This window comes from Microplitis demolitor, chromosome 3 (assembly GCF_026212275.2).
Source record: "Microplitis demolitor isolate Queensland-Clemson2020A chromosome 3, iyMicDemo2.1a, whole genome shotgun sequence".
Classification (NCBI taxonomy): Eukaryota; Metazoa; Arthropoda; class Insecta; order Hymenoptera; family Braconidae; genus Microplitis; species Microplitis demolitor.
In genome coordinates, this window is record NC_068547.1 from 1,478,431 (window position 1) to 1,501,025 (window position 22,595).

General features: G+C 31.4%; 7 protein-coding genes across 9 annotated transcripts; 1 reads left to right on the forward strand and 6 right to left on the reverse strand.

Moving 5' to 3' along the window:
- Positions 1–2,002: 2,002 nt before the first annotated feature.
- Positions 2,003–4,094, reverse strand: LOC128667420 (cytochrome P450 6k1-like). Its single transcript, XM_053737164.1, has 3 exons — positions 3,150–4,094; positions 2,855–3,076; positions 2,003–2,772 (listed from the first exon to the last, which is right to left on the reverse strand). The coding sequence occupies exons 1-3, from the start codon at positions 4,009–4,011 to the stop codon at positions 2,360–2,362; spliced, it is 1,497 nt and encodes a 498-aa protein (XP_053593139.1). The 5' UTR covers positions 4,012–4,094; the 3' UTR covers positions 2,003–2,359.
- Positions 4,095–4,308: 214 nt separating this feature from the next.
- On the reverse strand, positions 4,309–6,574 carry LOC103576233 (probable cytochrome P450 6a13). The gene is made up of 3 exons (XM_008556377.3): positions 5,489–6,574; positions 5,192–5,413; positions 4,309–5,116 (listed from the first exon to the last, which is right to left on the reverse strand). The coding sequence occupies exons 1-3, from the start codon at positions 6,345–6,347 to the stop codon at positions 4,704–4,706; spliced, it is 1,494 nt and encodes a 497-aa protein (XP_008554599.3). The 5' UTR covers positions 6,348–6,574; the 3' UTR covers positions 4,309–4,703.
- Positions 6,575–6,666: 92 nt separating this feature from the next.
- Positions 6,667–9,172, reverse strand: LOC103576232 (cytochrome P450 6a2). The gene is given in 4 exon segments (XM_053737165.1): positions 6,667–7,262; positions 7,350–7,571; positions 7,654–8,789; positions 9,159–9,172. Coding segments are annotated over 3 exon segments (1,497 nt in total). The 5' UTR covers positions 8,516–8,789; positions 9,159–9,172; the 3' UTR covers positions 6,667–6,849.
- Positions 9,173–9,219: 47 nt separating this feature from the next.
- On the reverse strand, positions 9,220–13,894 carry LOC103576256 (uncharacterized). The gene is made up of 6 exons (XM_053737764.1): positions 12,764–13,894; positions 12,477–12,698; positions 11,999–12,397; positions 10,214–11,098; positions 9,910–10,131; positions 9,220–9,772 (listed from the first exon to the last, which is right to left on the reverse strand). Exons 1-6 carry the CDS (start codon positions 13,620–13,622, stop codon positions 9,360–9,362), a joined length of 3,000 nt encoding a protein of 999 aa, XP_053593739.1. The 5' UTR covers positions 13,623–13,894; the 3' UTR covers positions 9,220–9,359.
- Positions 13,895–14,125: 231 nt separating this feature from the next.
- LOC103576235 (microsomal glutathione S-transferase 1) lies at positions 14,126–15,476 on the reverse strand. The gene is made up of 2 exons (XM_008556379.3): positions 15,180–15,476; positions 14,126–14,755 (listed from the first exon to the last, which is right to left on the reverse strand). The coding sequence occupies exons 1-2, from the start codon at positions 15,291–15,293 to the stop codon at positions 14,435–14,437; spliced, it is 435 nt and encodes a 144-aa protein (XP_008554601.1). The 5' UTR covers positions 15,294–15,476; the 3' UTR covers positions 14,126–14,434.
- A 125-nt stretch (positions 15,477–15,601) lies between these two features.
- On the forward strand, positions 15,602–19,019 carry LOC103576236 (Golgi to ER traffic protein 4 homolog). Of its 2 annotated transcripts, XM_008556381.3 has the most exons (7): positions 15,602–16,017; positions 16,486–16,564; positions 16,642–16,876; positions 16,939–17,077; positions 17,414–17,554; positions 17,635–17,921; positions 18,627–19,019. In XM_008556381.3, the coding sequence occupies exons 1-6, from the start codon at positions 15,905–15,907 to the stop codon at positions 17,900–17,902; spliced, it is 975 nt and encodes a 324-aa protein (XP_008554603.1). In that variant the 5' UTR covers positions 15,602–15,904; the 3' UTR covers positions 17,903–17,921; positions 18,627–19,019. The 2 variants fall into 2 exon arrangements, with proteins under 2 accessions (XP_008554603.1, XP_008554602.1); XM_008556380.2 differs by having other exon boundaries at positions 15,603–16,017; positions 17,635–19,019.
- A 147-nt stretch (positions 19,020–19,166) lies between these two features.
- Positions 19,167–22,250, reverse strand: LOC103576237 (serine hydroxymethyltransferase). 2 transcript variants are annotated; one of them, XM_008556382.3, is made up of 6 exons: positions 22,180–22,250; positions 21,911–22,082; positions 21,505–21,675; positions 21,023–21,216; positions 20,395–20,606; positions 19,167–20,335 (listed from the first exon to the last, which is right to left on the reverse strand). In XM_008556382.3, the coding sequence occupies exons 3-6, from the start codon at positions 21,667–21,669 to the stop codon at positions 19,344–19,346; spliced, it is 1,563 nt and encodes a 520-aa protein (XP_008554604.1). In that variant the 5' UTR covers positions 21,670–21,675; positions 21,911–22,082; positions 22,180–22,250; the 3' UTR covers positions 19,167–19,343. The 2 variants fall into 2 exon arrangements, with proteins under 2 accessions (XP_008554604.1, XP_008554605.1); XM_008556383.3 differs by lacking the exons at positions 21,911–22,082; positions 22,180–22,250 and adding an exon at positions 21,745–21,816.
- Between the last annotated feature and the right edge of the window lie 345 nt (positions 22,251–22,595).

Here is a 22,595-nt window from a genome sequence, read left to right on the forward strand (position 1 = left end):
TCAAGTATTTTTAATTTAAAAAATTACTCATTGAATTTTTTACAGTGTAGAAATTTTTTGCTAAATATTCTAAAAATATTTTAACAATCTGTTATATAAATGAATATTTAAATTTTTATTTTACGTAACAAAAATGTATGTGCTAAAAAATATTTATAAATATTCAATATTCTTACTATTGTTATTTTTCTTTATTTAACGTTCCAATGTTTTCATATTGAGTTTCTCTTAACAAAGAGACTCGATTATTTGCAATATTGATTATCGTTTTTAAAGAAATAAACTTTTAGAGGCTGTTACTGTATTACGAGAAACTATTAGTTGTTTCCGACAATCTATAGCATAGTTTACAAACCAAGATATGCGACAGTACAATTCTACCACCTGATTCTCTTATCTTATCTTTATCTAAAAATTTTAACTTGAGGACCAAAAAAATTGTTACACTTCGCATTGAAAACAAAAATTGTGTTAGGGTGAGAAAATATTTTCTAGCCCTAGGAAAATTTATTTTTCTGTGCAATACTTTTATTTCTGCCTGCGAATTTTTCAGAATGATATGATGTCCAAGTTGTAAATTCAATAATTTTTAGTCTGATTGAAGTTGTTTGTAAGTTATCAAGCTCGCAAGTAAATAAGTCAACACGTGGGAAGAAGAGTGTAAAGATTAATGAATGAATTCATTTGTACTAACATCGCCAACGGAAATAAAAATTATCACTTAAGACGACTTGCAAATATGTCTTTATTAAGATTTGAATTCATATATATATATATAAGATGAAGTCATAGATTGTTTTGTTTGTTGTCTTAACAAAAGGGCTGCGCAAAAAAAATTACATATGAAATAAGTGAAGCCACTTTAATATATGTAATGCAAGTGAAAGCAGAGTAAAGACGTATATACTTTTATGTACTGCGAAGTTCGCCTTATACGACCGTGACACTAAAACTCCCGAGTCACATCGTCCTCGAGACAGACGCAATAAGGGAGTTTAAAAAACTTTACTGAAGGCGAAAAAAAACCCACGAGGACATGGGGACATATCAAATGATTCATATATATGTATATATATATAAATTATTTTTTTAGTCGCAAGATCGCAATCGGGTTATTCAATTGAATTTAATCAAGGATATTAAGCCAGCAAGACAAGTTCATATAATTTTAAATTGGCAAATAGATTTATTAATACAAAAAAAAACCAAATTGGTGTGGCATAGATTCGACAACAAGGTGCCTAAAAAAAAAAAAGAAACAGCCTTTGAAATTTAAAAGTGTAATTGTTTTTACAGAAATGCTCGTGATTAGCAAAAGTGATCCGGGAAACTTTTATTACTTTTCTGCATGTCAAAAGCTCATTCCTCATACCCAGTCTATATATCAAGGCAAAAGTTTTTGAAAAATGTAATCGTTCTTTGTTAAATTTATGTGTAAAAATGTTAAATGTATTAATTTTATATATTAATTACCTATTAAGTTAGTAATGTAGTTTATAAATGAGTCTTGTTTCATTTGTAGTGATAACGGATTTTAAAAAAATAATAATAATAAAGCCGCAACTGCAGTGATGCCTCGAACGATCGATTCACCAGCCTCCACACACGGCGAACTTGGCACACGTCCATCTACAATAGTGTGCTAAATTTTTGAGGTTCTCATCGTTAATTTATAATCCGATTAATCACTTCACATTAATGTCACTCATCATCGGAAGCAATTGCTGGTGGATTTGTGTGAGGGAAAAAAAATTAGTGTCATAGCTTTATTTAAATTTGTTACTTGAATGGCACTAGTGGTAAATTATCCGAGGTGAGACTAAAGGTAGAATTATGCACCATGCACCTTGCGCGAACGCGTCGCGAGGTCTGAAACATTCCCGCGCCTACGTTGAAGCTCAATGGTTTTCCGTCAACGTTGTCAGGGTAACTATGCATATATACCTTCGATTTAAACGCGCAGCCGCTTAAATAGTTATACTATAAACATAGTTGATGATGAGCCCACTAGTGGGTTCTAGTAGGGTTTGGGTACTGGGTTAATCCTGAAGGTAAATGATTGCTTGACCTGCTTGGAACTCTTGGTAGAATTTACCTGTGTATGCTTTGCATTTTAATTATTCATGTGACATGATTTACTTTTAATGACAACATTATGTACAATATTTGATATATTTAGTGAGTAAATACGGCGTAAAAATTTTGGAGTAAATGCGGATCAAAACCGGAGAGGATTTTTTATTCATTTAATTTTCTCTGGAGTGAAATTAACTCCAGGTCGGAGTAGATGTGGAACTTCTTTTTTTTTTTAAATAATTTTATAATAATACAGGGTTTGATAATTAATATTTGAATTTAATTAAATAAGAGGTTCAAATTTAAGATTTATTCCGCCGGCAGCTGATAAGATGATGGCGGTCTTGTCAATTTTGTATGGTACTTTTGTTGACTTTGAAGGGGTCACATTGAAGTTTCTTATAATTGTCACAAGTCCTAATTTTGACTGATAGGCAGCAAATCTTGCGCCGATGCAATTTTTGGGCCCGTCCCCGAATGGCAAATAAATTTGGGGAGGTTTCGTTTCGTTTTTATTAAATCTTTCTGGGTCAAAAACTGACGGTTTTGGATAGTACTGTTCATCGTAATGTAAACTGTACACTGGAATCTGTACTGATGTACCAGCAGGCAAAATTATGTTACTTCCAGGTAATTTGTAAGGCTGTACTGATTTTCTTCTCAACACAGAAACTGGTGGGTTTTTTCTCAGTGTCTCTAAAATTTAAATCATTATAAAATAATAATAATATGTAAGAGTAATTGGAAATATGACTAATTAATATTTGTGATAATGTACCTTGCACTACAATATGTAGATATTTCATCTCATTGATAACTTCGTATGATAACTGACCGTCATGTTGTTTTAGTGTTTCAATGATTTCAGTTCGCAATTTTTTTTGAATGTCAGGTGACGTTGCCAGCTCATACAGAGCAAAAGAAATTGTAGTTGAAGAAGTTTCGAAGCCAGCGAGAAAGAAAACAAAAGCTTGAGATGTCAAAAGTCCTTCGGTTACTTCTAAAAAATTATTAATTAATTAATTAGCATTAATTATTTGTGAGTATGATGACAAAGATAAATAATTTCTTGCCAAAATCGATTGAATGTTGATTTTTTTTTATGTCCATCAAGAGGTCAACTAAATCATGACGAACAATTTTTTCTTTTTCACGAAATTCCATCGTCTCCCGGATAGAATTTACGAAGAAATCAGTGTGATTTTTCCGTGACTTTATGAGGTTGAGAAGCTTCAATAGTCTAGGCGAGAAATCAAACAGCAATCGCCTAATCATATTATAAACAGACGATTCAAATATTTTTCTTCCTACTATTCTAAATGCACTGTCTTCATTTTCAAGTGCATTCATATTTATACCGAATGCGCAAGAGCCAATGACATCTGTAGTAAATTTAGCTGTTATCTCACGGCACTCGAGTACTTTACCTTTGCCAATCTGATTCTGAAGATACTTTTCAAAGTGATCCGCGCACTCGATCATCAAGTCAACCATAAGCTTCAGTTTACCCGTAGTAAATATTGGTGTTAATTTAGCCCTCATAACTTTCCACTTATGACCTTCCAGGCTGACCAAATGCTGTCCTAAAGGGTCGTCATCATTAACCTTGGTCCCGCGTCCAGGAAAAACGTTAAAGTCTTTTATCAAAACATGACGTACTAACTCAGGATCAGTGATCATGAGAACTGGCGATCGCGCATTGTAAATTCCAAAGAATTTTTCTTTTTTCCACTTTTCGTACAGTTCATTTATCAACTCATTTATAGATTTTTTACCAAAAAAAAACGGGCCCATGTTTCCGACCAGTGGCGCGGGTTTTGGTCCTGGAATTCCCAAGCGCTTCCAGTGACTGTAAGTTGAAGTTGACCAGTAATAAAAAACAAGTAGAGCTCCAGCAAAAATTATCAATATTTCTTGCAGACTACGGTCTTCCATTTTTTATTTTTTGAATTGCGATCACACTCTCACTACTCTCGATACTCAAGTAATGCGACGCGCAATAACGGAGATATCAATGTCACTGATATTAAATTGGTATCATCTGTGTCAAGCCCGAGCGCGCATGTAGACTTGATGACTAGCAAAAATAAAATTACAGATAAGATTACGTAATATATATAGTATAAATTATTGTAATTATTTTTCACTTTCCAAAACTCTTAAGTCAGTTTTTCAAACTGTTTATTTTTAATCCGGGATTAAATAATTATTGCTGGTATATCTATATATTGTTGATATATATGACAGCTTTTTATTTTATTTACAAATAAAATATAAATTTTCATGCCTAATAAATTAGTAAAATAATTACAAGTCATCACTTGATATTTGCAATTCAGTGATAACGATAATTTCTTACGAACATGACTATCAAGATTTAATTATTCATTTTTTCCCACCGACGTACGTAAGCGCGCGCAAAAAAATTAACATGCAATTAAATTATCCAGTTAAATTTATAAAATATTTACAAACCATTTTTATTATGACTGACATAATTATATGTTAATGAAGACATTATAAAACTCTTAAGTATAATTAGTAATTATAAAAATCAAGGTGGGAAAAAATTATCAAAACGACAGTAAATTTTTCTAGAGATAGTTTGTAATTTTTCAAAGTTGCTGTTAATTGAGAGGATCGAACTGAAGATGTGTTCCGCCATCAGCTGCAAGAACGATCGCTGTGATGTCAATTTTGTACGGAACTTGAGTAGATTTTGATGGTGAGACTTTGAAGTTTTTGAGAACTGAAATAAGACCTAATTTCGATTGATAAATTGCGAATCTTGCGCCAATGCAATTCTTTGGGCCATCGCCAAAAGGTAAATGTACCATTGGATGTCTTTTTTCATTTTCGTTGAATCTCTCTGGATCAAAAGTCTCAGGACTTGGATAATATCGGTCGTCGTGATGAAAACTATATATTGGAATCTGTACTATCGTACCTGCTGGCAAAGTTATATTGGTACCAGGTAATTTATACGATTGTATTGATTTTCTTCTCAATAAACCTGCAGGTGAATCTTTTCTCAACGTTTCTAAAAATGGTAAATAAAGCGCTTAGTAATCAGGAATTAGTAAAATATGATAATTATTGGTAAATTAATACAAACCTTGTATTACCATATGGAGATACTTCATTTCATTGACGATATCGTAAGACAATTGACCATTGTGTCGTTTAAGAGTCTCAAGAATTTCAGTTCTTAATTTTTCTTGAACCTCAGGAGCTATTGCGAGCTCATACAGAGCAAATGAAATAGTTGTTGAAGAAGTTTCAAATCCCGCAGCAAAAAATACCATCGCCTGGGCTGCCAGAAGATTCTCAGTTATCTCTTCAAATAAATTATTAAACAAATTTAGTTCATATTGTAAATAAAGAAATAATTTATTAACGAAAATCTTCTTACCAAAATCGATTTCCTGTTGATTTTTCTTTATATCCCTCAAGATATCAACTAGATCATGTCGAACAAAGTTTTTGCTCTCCCGAAATTCCATCGTCTCTCGAATGGTGTTTATAAAGAAGTCCGCGGAAGTTTTTGGCATTCCTGTGATCCCGATAAGTTTTGAAAATCTAGGTGCGAACTCGCGGATCAATCGCTTTAACATTTTGTAATAAGATGTCTCGAACATTTTCCTTCCTATTATCCTGAACTGACTATCTTCTCTGTCAAGAGCATTCATGTTGATACCAAATGCACAAGAGCCAATAACATCCGTAGTAAATTTAGCTGCTACTTCACGGCAGTCAACTACTCCACCAATGCCGACATGATTCTTAAGATATTTTTCAAAATGTTGGACACACTCGAGCATTAAATCAACCATGAGTTTTAATTTTCCTGTAGTAAATATCGGTGTCAATTTAGTTCGCAGTACTTTCCATTTGTGACCGTCAATGCTGACTAGATGTTCTGCAAGAGGATCTTCTTTATTGACGTGAATCCCACGACCAGGAAAGATATTGAAGTCTTTTATCAAAATATTTCGCACCAAGTCGGGGTCCGTGATCATCAAAGCGGGAGTCCGCGCATTGTAGATTCCAAAAAATGGTTCATGCTTCCACTTATTATATAATTCATCCAATAGTTCATTTACAGAAATTTTTCCAAAAAAAAACGGCCCCAAATTTCCAACTAAAGGTGTTGGTTTCGGTCCGGGAACTCCCAAACGTTTCCAGTGACTGTAAGTTGACGTCGACCAATAATAAAAAGCAAGTAATATTCCTGCGATAATTACTAAGATTTCTTGAGCTCCAAATTCCATTTTTTATTATAATTAATTTATTTGGTCACAGTCAACAGTTTACTGTCGGTAATAATTTAAGCGGTACGACTTATAAGAGCTGAGACGTGATAACAACTGATACAGAATTATCTACAATATTTATAGAGAAAAGTACACGATGTTTACTCGATGAATCACAAATAATTACGCAATGTAAGACCACGTGGTATGAATTCAATTACTGTATTAACAATTTTAATAACCTTTTTTATTATTCTTCAATGAGTTGGCGTAAATTATTAAGCTTATTAACTATTTTACTTATATATTTTTTACATACATTTTTATACTAGTATAGAATTTAATACAAAATTCATTATATTTTGTTTAGAACTTTAATACTGTTATGTTCAAATTTTGATTATGTTGATATAATTTAATAATCAAACTTTTTGTATACTAGCCCTGTATAATTATACAAACAATTTTTATGTTATACAATTAATAAATGAGAATATTCATAAAATAGATTCAATGTAAATTAATTAAGCGGTTCAAATTTGAGATTTACTCCACCGGCTGCTGCTAAAACTACAGTTGCTTTGTCAATCTTGTAAGGAACTTGAGTTGATTTTGATGGCGAGACTTTAAAGTTTTTGATAACTGAAATGAGTCCTAGTTTGGATTGATAGGCAGCGAATCTGAGGCCAATACAATTTTTAGGGCCGTCTCCGAATGGTAGATAAACCATGGGATGTCTTTTTTCGTTTTCATCGAATCTTTCAGGGTCGAAAACTTCGGGGTTTGGATAATATCGCTCGTCATGATGGATACTGTAGGCTGGAATCTGAACCAACGTACCTGCTGGCAACGTTACATTACTTCCGGGTATTTTGTACGGCTCAGCAGATTTTCTAACTAATGAAAACACCGGTGTATTTTTTCTCAATGTTTCTAAAAAATTCAATTGACATAAGTTTAAAAAAAATTAAATACAACTAAATATTTTATTTTAGTAAGAAGATATATAAATATACTAACCTTGCATGACCATGTTGAGGTACTTCATTTCATTGATAATTTCGTACGACAATTTACCATCGTGTTTTTTAAGTGTCTCAAGAATTTCAGCTCTCAATTTTTCTTGAGTCTCTGGAACAGTCGCCAGCTCGTACAACGCAAATGAAATTGTCGTCGATGAAGTTTCGAATCCGGCGATAAAGAAGACGAAGGCTTGAGATGCCAAGAGATTTTCAGTCACCTCTTAAATGCAATTATAAAAAATATAATTAGTATTTATGATAAAGAACAAACGTGTATCAGTTATTAATAAATTCATAATTACCGAAGTCAATATCATGCTGATTTTTTTTAATGTCTCTCAAGAGATCAACCAGATCATGACGGACAAAATTTTCTTTCTCCCGAAATTCCATCGTCTCTCGTAGAGAGTCAATGAAAAAATCAGTGTGCGCTTTAGGGACCAATGTAAGGCCTAGCAACTTAAAAACTCTGGGTGCAAAAATCCTCAGCATCCGCTAAATTGCATTAAATGCAGTCGGTTCAAACAATTTTCTACCTATGATCCTGAACTGACTGTCTTCTCTGTCAAGTGCATTCATGTTGATACCAAATGCACAAGACCCAATAACATCCGTAGTAAATTTAGCAGCTACTTCACGACACTCGATGACTTTACCTTTGCCAACTTGATTCTGAAGATACTTTTCAAAGTGATCTGCACACTCGATCATTAAGTCAACCATATGTTTTAGTTTTCCCGTAGTAAATACTGGAGTTAATTTAGCTCTCATTACCTTCCATTTGTGTCCGTCAATATTAAAAAGATGATGTACCAGAGGCTCATCATTCTTGAAGCTAAACCCACGACCAGGGAAGACATGGAAGTCTTTTATTAAGACATGACGGATAAAATCAGGATCCGTTACCATCAGAACTGGCATCCGTGCGTTGTAAAAACCAAAGTATGGTTCATCTCTACATGCTCTATACAAGTCATATACTGTTTCAGCCATTGACTTTTTTCGGAAAAAAAACGGACCGGTGTTTCCCACCAGTGGGGCTGGTTTTGGGCCCGGGACTCCCAAAGATTTCCAATGATTGTACGTAGAAGTAGACCAATAATAAATAGCAATCACTATAACTGCGATTATCACTAAAATTTCTTGCATTCCGTACTCCATCATCTTGCTCGATGGATCAAGTAAATTTCAGTCCATAAAACACACACTCGTTACAAAGATTATTTACGTTCTGCTTATCACTATGAGAGTATTAGAATGCATTGTCTTAAGTCATTTATCATATCAGTTAGAATCAAATCATACAGCGCGTATTTACTAAGTGACTTGCAGAACTTACTGCATATTCCACGAATATTAATTATCAATCATCAACGTGATAATATAAATTACATGACATCCCATTTTTTCTCGTAGTTATTTCGCGTATCAGCAACTGCTGCGATTAAAAAATACAACGTAATATTAGTATTATTATAGAAATATCTGTGAAAAATTTATTACCTCGCTACCATTCTTACATTATCGTTAAATCATGAGTGAGCTCCGTATTTTAATTTCATAATTAGAATTATTAATTTATATTAAATATTTATAAACAAACATTAACTGAATTCAGCCGTTAATTTGCGACTTAAAAGAGCGGAGGCGTCGACAAAACTGTTAGGAAATATATACATATATATTTCATGCATGAAATGCAAATGTTTACGTATTATATCAGCTTCTGACTGAGATTACGTCATCAAACTAAATATTACGTAAATACTAGTACCAGCTATTAAAACTTCTTTGTCCTTCAACTTACGTTGTGTATTTTTCTCATTATTGTCAATGTTGATATGAAATAATTTTTTTCTCAATTTGGATATTTACTTTACTTATATATTTTTAACATACAATATTTTTTAATCTACGAGTATAAAATTTAGTAATCAAACCTTTTGTATACTAGCTCTGTATATAAAATTAATAAATGAAAATATTTATAAAATAGTTTCAATATAAATTAATTAAGCGGTTCAAATTTAAGATTTATTCCGCCAGCTGCTGATAAAATTATAGCTGTTTTATCAATTTTGTAGGGAACTTGAGTTGATTTTGATGGCGAGACTTTGAAGTTTTTGAGAACTGAAATAAGACCTAATTTCGATTGATAGACGGCGAATCTGAGGCCAATACAATTTTTAGGGCCGTCTCCGAATGGTAGATGAACCATGGGATGTCTTTTTTCGTTTTCATCAAATCTTTCAGGGTCAAAAACTTCGGGGTTTGGATAATATCGCTCGTCATGATGAATACTGTAGACTGGAATCTGAACCAGCGTACCTGCTGGCAACGTTACATTACTTCCGGGTATTTTGTACGGCTCAACAGATTTTCTTCTTAACAAAAATGCCGGCGAATCTTTTCTCAATGTTTCTAAAAAGTTTAAATTAAAATAAGTTTAAAAACATAAATACAAATCAATATTCTATTTTAGTAGAAAGATATCGAGAATTCGAATTATTCAATTCGATTCACACACCCTTAATATGGATGTATATGAATATACTAACCTTGCATGACCATGTTAAGGTACTTCATTTCATTGATAATTTCGTACGACAATTTACCATTATGTTTTTTGAGTGTGTCAAGAATTTCAGCTCTTAATTTATCTTGAGTCTCTGGTACAGTGGCCAACTCGTACAGAGCAAATGAAATTGTCGTCGATGAAGTTTCAAATCCAGCGGCAAAGAAGACGAAGGCCTGAGATGCCAAGAGATTTTCAGTCACATCTTAAATGCAATTATAAAAAATATAATTAGTATTTATGATAAAGAACAAATGTTTATCAGTTATTAATAAATTCATAATTACCGAAGTCAATATCATGCTGATTTTTTTTAATGTCTCTCAAGAGATCAACCAGATCATGACGAACAAAATTTTCTTTCTCCCGAAACTCCATCGTCTCTCGTATAGAGTCAATGAAAAAATCAGTGTGTGCTTTAGGGACCAATGTAAGACCAAGCAGCTTAAAAACTTTCGGTGCCAAATCCCTCAGCAATCGCTTAATTATACTAAATACAGACGGTTCAAACATTTTCCTTCCTATTATCCTGAACTGACTGTCTTCTCTGTCAAGTGCATTCATGTTGATACCAAATGCACAAGAGCCAATAACATCCGTAGTAAATTTAGCAGCTACTTCACGACACTCGATGACTTGACCTTTGCCTACTTGATTCTGAAGATACTTTTCAAAGTGATCTGCACACTCGATCATCAAGTCAATCATGTGTTTTAGTTTTCCCGTAGTAAATACTGGAGTTAATTTAGCTCTCATTACCTTCCATTTGTGTCCGTCAATATTAAAAAGATGATGTACCAGAGGCTCGTCGTCCCGGATGTTAAACCCACGACCAGGAAAGACATGGAAGTCTTTTATTAAGATCTGACGGATAAAATCAGGATCTGTTACCATCAGAACTGGTACCCGCGCATTGTAAAAACCAAAATATGGCTCATCTCTGAATGTTCTATACATGTCTTCTTGTGTTTCGGCTATTGACTTTTTCCCGAAGAAAAACGGACCCATGTTTCCCACCAGTGGGGCTGGTTTTGGGCCCGGAACTCCTGAAGATTTCCAATGATTGTATGTAGAAGTAGACCAATAATAAATGGCAATCACTATAACTGCGATTATCACTAGAATTTCTTGCATTCCGTACTCCATCATCTTGCTCGATGGATCAAGTAAATTTCAGTCCACAAAACACACACTCGTTACAAATATTATTTGAGTCCTGCTTATCACCACTCAAGTATAAGAATGATTTGTCTGCAGTCATTTATCATATCAGTTAGAAGCAAAACATACAACGTATATTTACTAAGTGACTTGCAGAACTTACTGCATATTCCACGAATAATAATCATCAATCATCAACGTGATAATATAATTAACTTGTCCTTCTATTTTTTCTCGTAATTATTTCGCGTATCGGTAATTGCTACGATTAAAAAATACAACTTAATATATTGTATAAATTTATATTGATATCAATATATAAATTTTTCTAAGAAATTTCTTTTTTTTACCTTGATACCATTCTGGCATTATCGTTAGATTACGAACTTTTAATTCCTGTGTATATATAATTGTACTTAATAATTATTGAGTTTAATAACCTGGTGATGATAACGAGAATTATCGAAACTACTGATCACTAAAATTCAATCAATTGATCTTTATCAATTTATTGATTGGAAAATGGATCAGTTTTTTAAATTCTTACACAAAAATTTTTTGTGTTAAGAAATCATTTTTTTCTGTATACATTTAAAAAGATTATGATAATTGAACATGACACGCATTATGTACATGACTAAGCATTAAGATTACAATTAAATAGTCATTAATTTAACATATGAAAAAAATGTATACTTTGCTCATAAATTAAATCAATTATTTTGCTATTAAATATATCAAAATTTACATAAATTTGAAAAAATCAATTATTTAATATGGCAGGTATAAGATTCTCTTGTTTTATTTTTATAAAGTAATTAAATTTACATAGACATTGAAGTCAATGCATTGATAAAAAATTAGCCAATAGAATTTATCAAATAAACTAACGTGTAGTAATTAATTGAGAGGTTCGAACTTGAGATTTATCCCGCCATCGACTGATAAAATAATACCGACTTTGTCAATCTTGTAAGGAACTTGAGTCGACTCTGATGGCGAGACTTTGAAGTGTTTGAGAACAGAAATAAGTCCTAGTTTGGATTGATAAATAGCAAATCTTGCGCCAATACAATTTTTCGGTCCATCGCCAAATGGCAAGTGAACCATTGAATGTTTCCTTTCGTCTTCGAATCGTTCAGGATCAAATACTTCTGGGTTCGGATAATACTGCTCGTCATGATGAATACTGTATACTGGTATATATACTATTGTACCTGCTGGCAAAGTTGTATTACTTCCAGGTAATTTGTAAGGTTGCTCAGACTTTCTTTTTAGTAAAACCGCTGGTGGATTTTTTCTCAGTGTTTCTATAAATTAATAAAAACAATTAAATATAATTATCAGTAGTAAACTAAATTAATAATTTAAAAAATCATGTATACGGACCTTGCATGACCATATTAAGGTACTTCATTTCATTGATAACTTCGTAGGACAATTTACCATCGTGTTTTTTGAGTGTCTCAAGAATTTCAGCTCTCAATTTTTCTTGAGTCTCTGGAACAGTCGCCAACTCGTACAGAGCAAATGAAATTGTCGTCGATGAAGTTTCAAATCCGGCGGCAAAGAAGACGAAGGCCTGAGATGCAAGAAGTGCTTCAGTCAACTCTATACATATTTATTAATATTAAATACTAGTGAGCAAGTAGACTTGCAAATGAATAATTTTTTACCGAAATCAATGTCATGCTGATTTTTTTTAATATCCCTCAGTATATCAACAAGATCATGACGGATAACTTTTTCTCGTTCTCGAAATTCCATAGTCTCCTTGATGGAGTTGATAAAAAAATTAGAATGGGCCTCGGACATTATTTGCAAGCCCAGAATCTTAAATAATCTAGGCGACAAGACACTAAGCAGCTGCTTAATCATATTTGCAAGAGTCGGTTCAAATATTTTCCTTCCTATCACCCGGAACTCACTGTCCTCTTGGCCAATTGCATTCATATTGATACCGAATGCACACGAGCCGATAACGTCCGTCGTAAATTTAGCGGCCAGGTCACGACACTCGAGCACTTTGCCGCTGCCAATCTGGTCATGAAGATATTTTTCAAAGTGATCCGCACAATCGATCATCAAATCAATCATGAGTTTAAGTTTTCCTGTGGTGAATGCCGGTGTTAATTTAGACCGGAGTACCTTCCACTTGTGCCCGTCAATATTGAAAAGATGATGCGCCAATGGGTCATTGTCATTGATACTGATGCCACGGCCAGGGAAGACATGGAAGTCTTTTATCAAGACATGACGTATTAACTCTGGATCCGTTAGCATGAGAATCGGCAGTCGTGCATTGAAGGTCCCGAAAAATGGCTCTTGTTTCCACTCATTATACAATTCCTGATGTCTTTCAGCAAAAGATACGTTTCCAAAATAAAATCGACCCATGTTACCAACCAGCAGTGATGGTTCTGGTCCAGGGATTCCCAAACGTTTCCAATGACCATACCTTGAAGTTGCCCAATAATAGAACGCAAAAATAACTCCTGCGATTATTGTTAAGACTTCAATGGCACCGTACTCCATTTTGTACTTTTCTTTCGTAATAATAAATTTAAATATCGACTGTATAGACTAACAGTCAAAGTTATTGCGACGGACGTTTGAAGATGACTGATTTAAAATTGTTTATACTACAGCATTTCAATGACGAGCAAAATACATCATGCATGTGACGAATAATAATAATAACCAGTCAATTTATTCTTTTATAACCGCAAGCTAGTTATATCATTTTTTATATACTTAACATCTACCAGGTAATTTCATCTCGATAAAATAATTAAGAGTGTAAATTTTTTACAACTCTCGAACTTTGTACTCAACTATTAAAATATTATATTTTAATGAAGGACAGGTTTCTTGATATCCTTGAAATCAAATCAGTTTTTTTCTCAATAAACTTTTGTGAAAATAATATTTCAATTGTTTGAAAAAAAGTTTATTAGACTGATTATTAATTAATTGATAATAATAAACGAAAACAATATTTCTTTATCATTTTTATTTTATCGCAAGATATTATTAGATGTTTACATTACTAAGTATAAAAATTAATCAATATTTTTTAAGTGTATAAAAATATTGACTTTATCTAAAAATATAAATTTGATTGGAATTACGATTTAATATAACTTTAATATATTTTAATAATGAATCAACATTTATAAATTTGTAATCTATATATATATATATGTTCTCTTTGATTGAAAAAAAATAGCTGCTACCTTAAGCAAAAAAATAAGTTAATAGAATATTATTTTATTTAAGAATTAATATTATTGCTGATCACTAAAATTTATTTTTCTGCTCAATGTAGACCAATAAAATGTAAAAATTTAAAAGTAATAAATCATTGCGGAGATGGTTTGATAAATAGTGATGCCGTAGCCAACAAACCATGCAATCGCTCTGTATGGTTGGGCAGCAAAGATAGCGTAGGCTATGGTATGAATAATTCTGGAGATAGTGAAGGTTCTGATAAGAACCATGGCGAGGAAATGTGAGGGTCCAGTTGACAGCCAAACTAGTGTGATAACGAACCAAGGAAGAATATTCTCCAGGTCGTTCAAATGTGCCCGACGTACTCGTTCAACATCGGGATCAGCAGTAGATATTTTTGCTGATTTGTCTGGAAGATCTTCTGCATTAGCAAACGCCTGAAAGTTTAGGAAAATAAATAAATATATTATTTAAATATTATGGGCGATTAATCGGAAAAATGAATAGTTGTATAAATTAATCAATTAATTGTCTTTAATACCCGTGATAAACTTGGATATTTATATATTTTGGATCTTATCAAGATGAAAAATATCAATAAATGATCTTGAAGTTAGCAGACAATTAACAATTTTTTAATTTTTTTTTCAACGATTTAATTTAAAAAAAGAAAAACTAAAAATATGCACATTTATAAAATTCAAAAAGCTATAGCTGCAATTTATTTAAATATTTTTTTTTTATAATATATTGTTTCTAAAAAAAATTCAAAAATTATTATACGGTTACTTCTAATATCATATAAATATTCAAGGAAAATAATTTATATTTAATAATAATTATTATTATTACTTTCTGTACCTTTTTAGAAAATCGTTGACGTGCAGTAAGAACAGCCATCATCAGTATTTTTAAAACAAGAACCGCACTCCAGAATCCAAATTCTTTCAATAAATCATCGCGAATAACAGCCATTTTTTGAAAATTATTTTATATAAACTTGATTAATTAATTACCTAGTTAAATAATTAACAAACGATGACAACAAAAGCTACCGATAAATTGCGCACTCTCTTAGTGGCACAATAATTTATATAAATAAATAACCAGACTCAGTACCGGATACTCTGGAAACTGAACCTGGACTCTGACGATGACATGACGTATTCCTCATCAGCGATCAGCGCTGCATGTCACTTCCAATGTCGTATAAAAAAAAATAAGTAATAAATATAAAAAAAAAAAATATTGACACGCGCTGCCTGCCATTGAGTGATAATATTTCGAAATAAATATTTTGGTCATTATCAATTAAACATTGTAGATAAATCGCGCGTGGTAATAAAATTTTCGTGGTCATACAATACATGCATACGTATATATTATTATTATTATTATCATCAAAATTATTATTCCATTAGTATTTGTAAATGTAAAAAAATTAGTGTATGAAAATTGATGAAGCATAAGCACATCTTAAAAAGGAATAATCGGAGAACATTCAAGAAACGTTACCAAGGACATCAATCGTGACATAGAAAACTATCGCACGTATTAGATTTCATTTACAGATATTTTTCAAAAATATGGCCTCAAGATCTAATCAAGGAATCCAAAGGGTTTTAGGAAAATTAGAGGCTTCTGTTAACTCTGGTAATTATTATGAAGCCCATCAAATGTACAGAACACTTTATTTTAGGTAAGTAAATATGTTGATAATTTATCAAAACATCATACTTAAGTTAGCCGAGGTTTGATAATTTTTTGATTTTTTAGAAACGATAAATTCAAAAAAGTTGCAGCTACAAAATTTTAAATTTTCTACATGTCCATATTTTTAGTCTTTTTTTACAAGTGTGAATGTAGCAGACATCAGACAAATTTAAAAGTATAAATAAATAGAGTAAACACAATTTAAAAAAAATATTTATAAAAAATGCACTTATTAATTTTTAAATTTTTCAAATGCGCATTTTTTTTGAATTTTATTTTATTAATTATTTGCTCTATTTATTTAAAATTTTAAATTCGTCTGATGTCTGCTACATTTACACTCATATTTTTTGTAATTGATTTTTGTTGGTGAAAAGAAAATCCAATTGTTAATTGTCTTCTAATTAATTATGTCTGGATATTAATAAATAATCAATAGTAACCTTTTTTACAGGTATCTTGCTAAAAAAAAGTACACAGATCTATTGGAATTACTTTACAATGGTGCCATTCTTTTACTCCAACGTGATCAGGTATTTATTTAAATTATAATTGCATACATTAATTAATTAAACATTGATAATAATTATAAATATAATTTAATTATTAGCATGCAAGTGGTGCTGATTTGGGAATATTATTTGTTGACGTATTAAATAGATCAGAAACACCAGAGCCAGGAATATATTTTGAAAAAATAACAAATTTATTCAGTATTATGAAACCAGGTACACCTGAAAGAGAATCATTTCTTCATAATGCACTTAGATGGAGTTTAAAACACACTAATTGTAAGTGGGGACACCCTGACTTACATAAAATGATAGCTCAAGTTTTTTGGCAAGGTATTTATTATATTTATTACTGCACTTATCAGTTTGTAAATTATCATTTGTTTATTTGATAGAAAAAAATTATACAATGGCGAGACAGCACTTTGTATACAGTGATGATGGCGCAGGTTGTGCAGCGATGCTTGTAGAATTGCATCAGCAACGTGGTTACTCCAATGAAGTTGATCTTTTTATCGCTCAAGTTGTTCTGCAGTGAGTTATTTTATCCATACACTCTATTAGACAATATTAATTATTAATGCTTCGTCATCACTAAGTTTGAAATATTATTTTATTTTTATACTATCGGGTTTCATTTTAAACATGACTAATCTAATAATAGTAATAGTAGTGATGATAATAATCACCTGCTGAGTATAACATGATGGTTAAGGAAGAGCATAATTAACAGATATCAGTATCTCCTGTTTAAAATTAGTAAACTTTACCCTGGCCATCGTGTCAAATTTTTTCGTACTCATTGTTCGCGCTCTTGGAAGAATGAAACAGTCTTTTGTATTAATATGAATGTATATATATTTTTTTTAGATATCTATGTCTACACAATGCGGCAACAGCACAAGAGGCCTTTGATTCTTACACGTCGCAACACCCTAAAATAAATAGCGAGCCTCCATATCTGTTACCTCTATTAAACTTTTTATTTTTTCTTCTCAAAACCATTCAACTGTAAGAAATAATTACTATTATACTTGACAATTTATTGCTGTCAAATGAACACTCAGAGTAACAAGATTTATATTTTGTAGCTCATCACTCGCAGGATTTACGGTCTTGTGTGAACAATATCAGTTGAGTTTAAATAGAGATCCTAGTTACCGTACATACCTCGATAAAATAGCCCAGTTATTTTTCGACGTTCCTGCACCACGTCCACGACGACAGGGACTGTTTGGCAGCATTCTTCAGTCGCTTTTTAATGGGCTTGAGGATGATGAGTCAGATGCCGAGGAACAGACTTCAAGGCAAGCTAGCAATAATGCCTCGACATCACACGCCATACAAGAGCTTGACTGATTCTCCCATCAGCGACAGTGTAATATAGTTGATTAACAACTTAATCATAAACATAAATATCGTGTTACTAATTCCAAAAAGTCATATTTTTGTATGCCCTTTTGGCTTTAGGAAACTCTAAAGCCAAGGGCTTATTTTTTTTATCAATCGTTTTGTAGATTTATTTTAAAGCCAAAAATTTTGAAAGTTAAAAGGACGCATAATTTTTTCCACAAATCAATTTTTAAAAAAATGCACACTTAGAAAATTAAAAAAACTACACGTGCAATTTTTTCAAATATTTTTTTTTATTTATTTATTGTTTTAAAAAAAAATTCAAAAGTTATTAGACGTCGGCTAACTTCAGTATCATGTGTAATTTAAATTGAACGTCTTTTTGGTTTTCATTTTTTTGGCTTCAAAATAAATCTACAGAACGATTTATATATATATAAATATATGTCCTTGAGGAATTAGTAATGCGATATATTATACTTGGTTTGTATAAACAAAAATTTATAAACTCATATGAGTTATTTATGATAACGTGCACTTTGTTTTAATGCATAGACACAAAAAATAAAAATTTTAAAAGTAATAAAGGATTATATCCTGCTGGTCTGACCGAGAGTAAGATAATTCTCGGGTGCTATTGATAATTACTAATTTAATTAATTAATTCATTAATATTTTTTTTCTTATATTAAATTAATTAACTCTTTTTCCTCTTCTACGTTTGTTACAGACTGTTTTGATTTAAGCGTAAACTTTATTTATGAAAGTAAGAGTTGACTTGGATGTATTTTTTTTTTTTTTCTATTGGTAATTATTATTTAAAGACTTAGATCATGAGTCGTGGAGGATTAATGCAATGTACAAATAAATATGTGGATTTAGTAACTTGTAATTACATATATCAGTTAACGTAAATACTTATTAGTTAAAAAAAAAATCAACAGTGAAGATGATGATAAAAATTTTTTTTTTGTAATTTAGCCGCGAAAAAAATATTTGTTTAAATTTAGGGAAAATAAAATTTTTCTATCTATCACATATATTTAAAAAAAAAATATGTAAGTACACAAAAATAAAATAGGAGTATCAGATTTAATAAAATCTTCCTTATGTAAGAACGAGATATTTAATTAATTTTTTTCTTTATATATTATAAATGTATATAATATAACTGGTTATTATTTGATAATTTGTATTTAATTTTGAATGCAATAATTTTAAATTTTAACTTTTAAAAAAAATAAATGAGAATTTATTTTGTTTCCTGATATAAAAACCAAACTTTTTATTTAATTATTGAAAATTTATTATTTCTATGTACAAAAATAGAAACATTATCAAAATTATTTATGATATTTTTAAAAAATCGTATGTATATGAAAGCAACAAATGGGAATGATGAGCGAAATAAATTTAAAAATACAAATGTTTTTTAAAAGTAATTATTTTAGTACTCGTCCAATCCCGGCAGGGGAAATTTGCTCGCGTATTCCTCAACTTCGTGACGAAGAGCCGCAACCTTGGCCTTTATTTCCGAGTCATTATCCAATACTGATTTAAAATCAACGAGCTTGGGTCCTGATTTAGCTGTCACAGCTTTGGATAATTCCAGCCCACGATGAATAAATTCAGCGACGGCTTTGAAATTTTCTTGTTTGAATCCACGAGTGGTGAGTGCTGGTGTACCCAATCTTATTCCACTCGGATTCAAAGCACTCTTGTCACCAGGAACAGTGTTTTTATTGCAAGCAATGGATATGTCTTCTAAAATACGTTCAGCTTTAGATCCAGTTACTCCCGTGTTTCGTAGATCGACAAGCAGCAAATGGACATCAGTACCATCAGTACTTATTTTATATCCCAGAGATTTGAGACTTTTGCATAATTCCTGTGCATTAGCAACAACTTGCTTTTGATAGCTGATGAATTCTGGAGTCTGCGCCTGTTTCATAGCCGTCGCAATGGCAGCGATTGCATGATTATGCGGACCACCCTGCAATCCTGGGAACACGGCTTGATTTATTCTACTCTCAAAGTCATACATCGTCTTCTCGCCATTTTTACCGACGCTTCTTACACCCTTGCGGAAAAATATAACACCAGCACGTGGACCTCGGAGTGTCTTGTGGGTCGTCGTCGAGACGACGTCGCTGTACTCAAAAGGACTTGGTATCACTCCAGCTGCAACTAGACCAGAAATGTGAGCCATGTCGCTGAACAAATAGGCGCCGTTTTCATCAGCAATCTCGCGGAATTTTTTGTAATCTAAACAACGGCTGTAGCACGACACCCCGGCAATTATTATTTTAGGTTTAAAAAGCTTAGCTTCCTCCGCTAGCTTATCGTAGTTTATTAATCCTGTTGATGGATCCACTTTGTAAGGCATCGACTCGAAGAAGATTGACGTGGCGGATATTTTTTTAGTTGCAGTAAAAAATCCTGAAGGAATAAATTGTAAATAAAACTTGGAATGAAAAAATGAAAATTAAAATACTTACCGTGGGTAAGATGACCACCGTCTGGGAGATCAAGACCCATTATTCTGCCATGGGGTTCAATTAATCCGGTGTAAACAGCGAAATTAGCAGGACTACCAGAGTAAGGCTGAACATTGCAACCCCATTTCTCGGGGTCTAGATTAAATGCTTCGAGAGCGCGTTTTTGTGCCAGCAATTCAATTTGATCAATGAATTCATTGCCTCCATAATACCTAAATTCAAGTAATTAAATGTTTTAAATAAAATAAATAATTATTATAATATTAAGAGCAGATCTGAAAACTAGAAACTTGAAGCTACAATTTGCTTTTTTGCTTTTGTTGGCAAGTAAAAGACCCAGTTACCGATCAGGGAACTAGTACTCGATCACTCATATATTTGTATGCCTATATTTAATAAATATAGACATACAAGTACATGAAGTGGTCTTTTACTTTACGACCATTTTCCTTTAAGTTACAGTCTATAGAAAATCACTTAAAAATTTGAAATTTTTTAAATATCCCTCATATTTTATGACAAGTATTATTTAAAAATTTTAAACTGTCACAATTAAATTTCCCTCATAATTTCCGGTTTCCCGGCTTATAGCCAGCCTGTTGTTAAAATAAATAGATAAATAATTTACCGTTGACCAGGAAGTCCTTCACTATATTTGTTATGCAAACATGAGCTCAGACATTGGAGTACACTTAGTGATGTGAAATTTTCGCTGGCAATCAATTCCAACCCACGTTTCTGTCGCTGCTTTTCCTTTTTCATTATTTTGAATAACTCAGCATCGCACTCCCACAAATTTTGCTGCAGAACTCCGGCCATTTTCTATGTGAATATTTTGTAATAAATAAAAAATTAATAAATAGCTACTGGGTGGTGCTGAAGAATGATGAGTGGAAACTGAACAATGTAACCATGTGTTATAATATATATGTAGGATGTTTAAAACATAGATAAATATATGATGCGATGACCTTTGCGAAATATTAATCCAATATATTAAAGATAACAGACAATAAAATGTTAACATGTATGTAAATGTTTTCTATGACTTATGAAATAGTAATGACGTAAAATATTATTAAATAATATATAAAAAAAATATATACGTACATTGCTGTTAAAACACGTGCTCGATGAACCAATTGATCTACGAAAGAGCGTTGATTTTATCAAACGACCTTGGAGAGCTCGTTCGACCGGCTCTTGTTGATTCATTAAAAAATTTTCAACCAATCGAATGCCATAAAAATTCAAACACTTCCATCTGGCCACCATTTTTTCCTGTAAAAAAATACAAAAACCACCATAAATATGAGTAAAAAAAATTTTTCTTAATATTTTTTTTATTACCAAAATTTTATGTCCGAAAAATTTTAAACTTATAAAAAGTTTAAAAAAAAAATTATACTCTGATATTGTTATTATTGATACAATATTTATTTAAGATAACCTTAATTTAATTACCGCGAAAAAAAAAATATTTAAATTAAATATTGAATTAATATTTATGACTTACCTGATTTGAAATACTAATCGCTGTTCTGTAAATACATTGAAGAAATTAATACTTTATTTATTGGAAAAAACTAACCAGGAAAACATGAAGAACAACATTCTCTTTAATTTATCCCCTTGTGAGTTCTAAGTTGATCTAGTTCTAGAGTTCACCTTTCTCTTATTATTTTTACCTGTAATTTTTAAATCAATAACTAATATGACAAATAAATTAAAAAATACTAATTATTAATACTGTAAAATGTATGTAAGATATTCAAATTTATTTACATATATATAATACTGATAATTGATAAAGTTTTTCACTCCAATGTACTGAATATTGACATATTTTCAGAGTTGACTTTTCTCTTTATTTTGCCTGTAATTCTTAAATTAATAATTAATATGACAGGTAAATTAAAAAATACTAATTATCGACACTGTAAAAAGTATATAAGATATTCAAATTTATTTATATATATGTAATACTGATAATTGATAAATTTTTTTACTCAATTGTACTGAAAGTAACAGGTCATATTTTCAGTTCAAAATGTTTAAATACTTTAAGTAAACAATTAAATAAAATTAGTGTTGATAATTAGTACTCTGTTAATTAGTAGGTATTTTATCTTAATTTAAATAAAAAAATTAATAAATATAAACGATCATTTTTTTGTCACTTATAAGCAAAAAGAATTTTT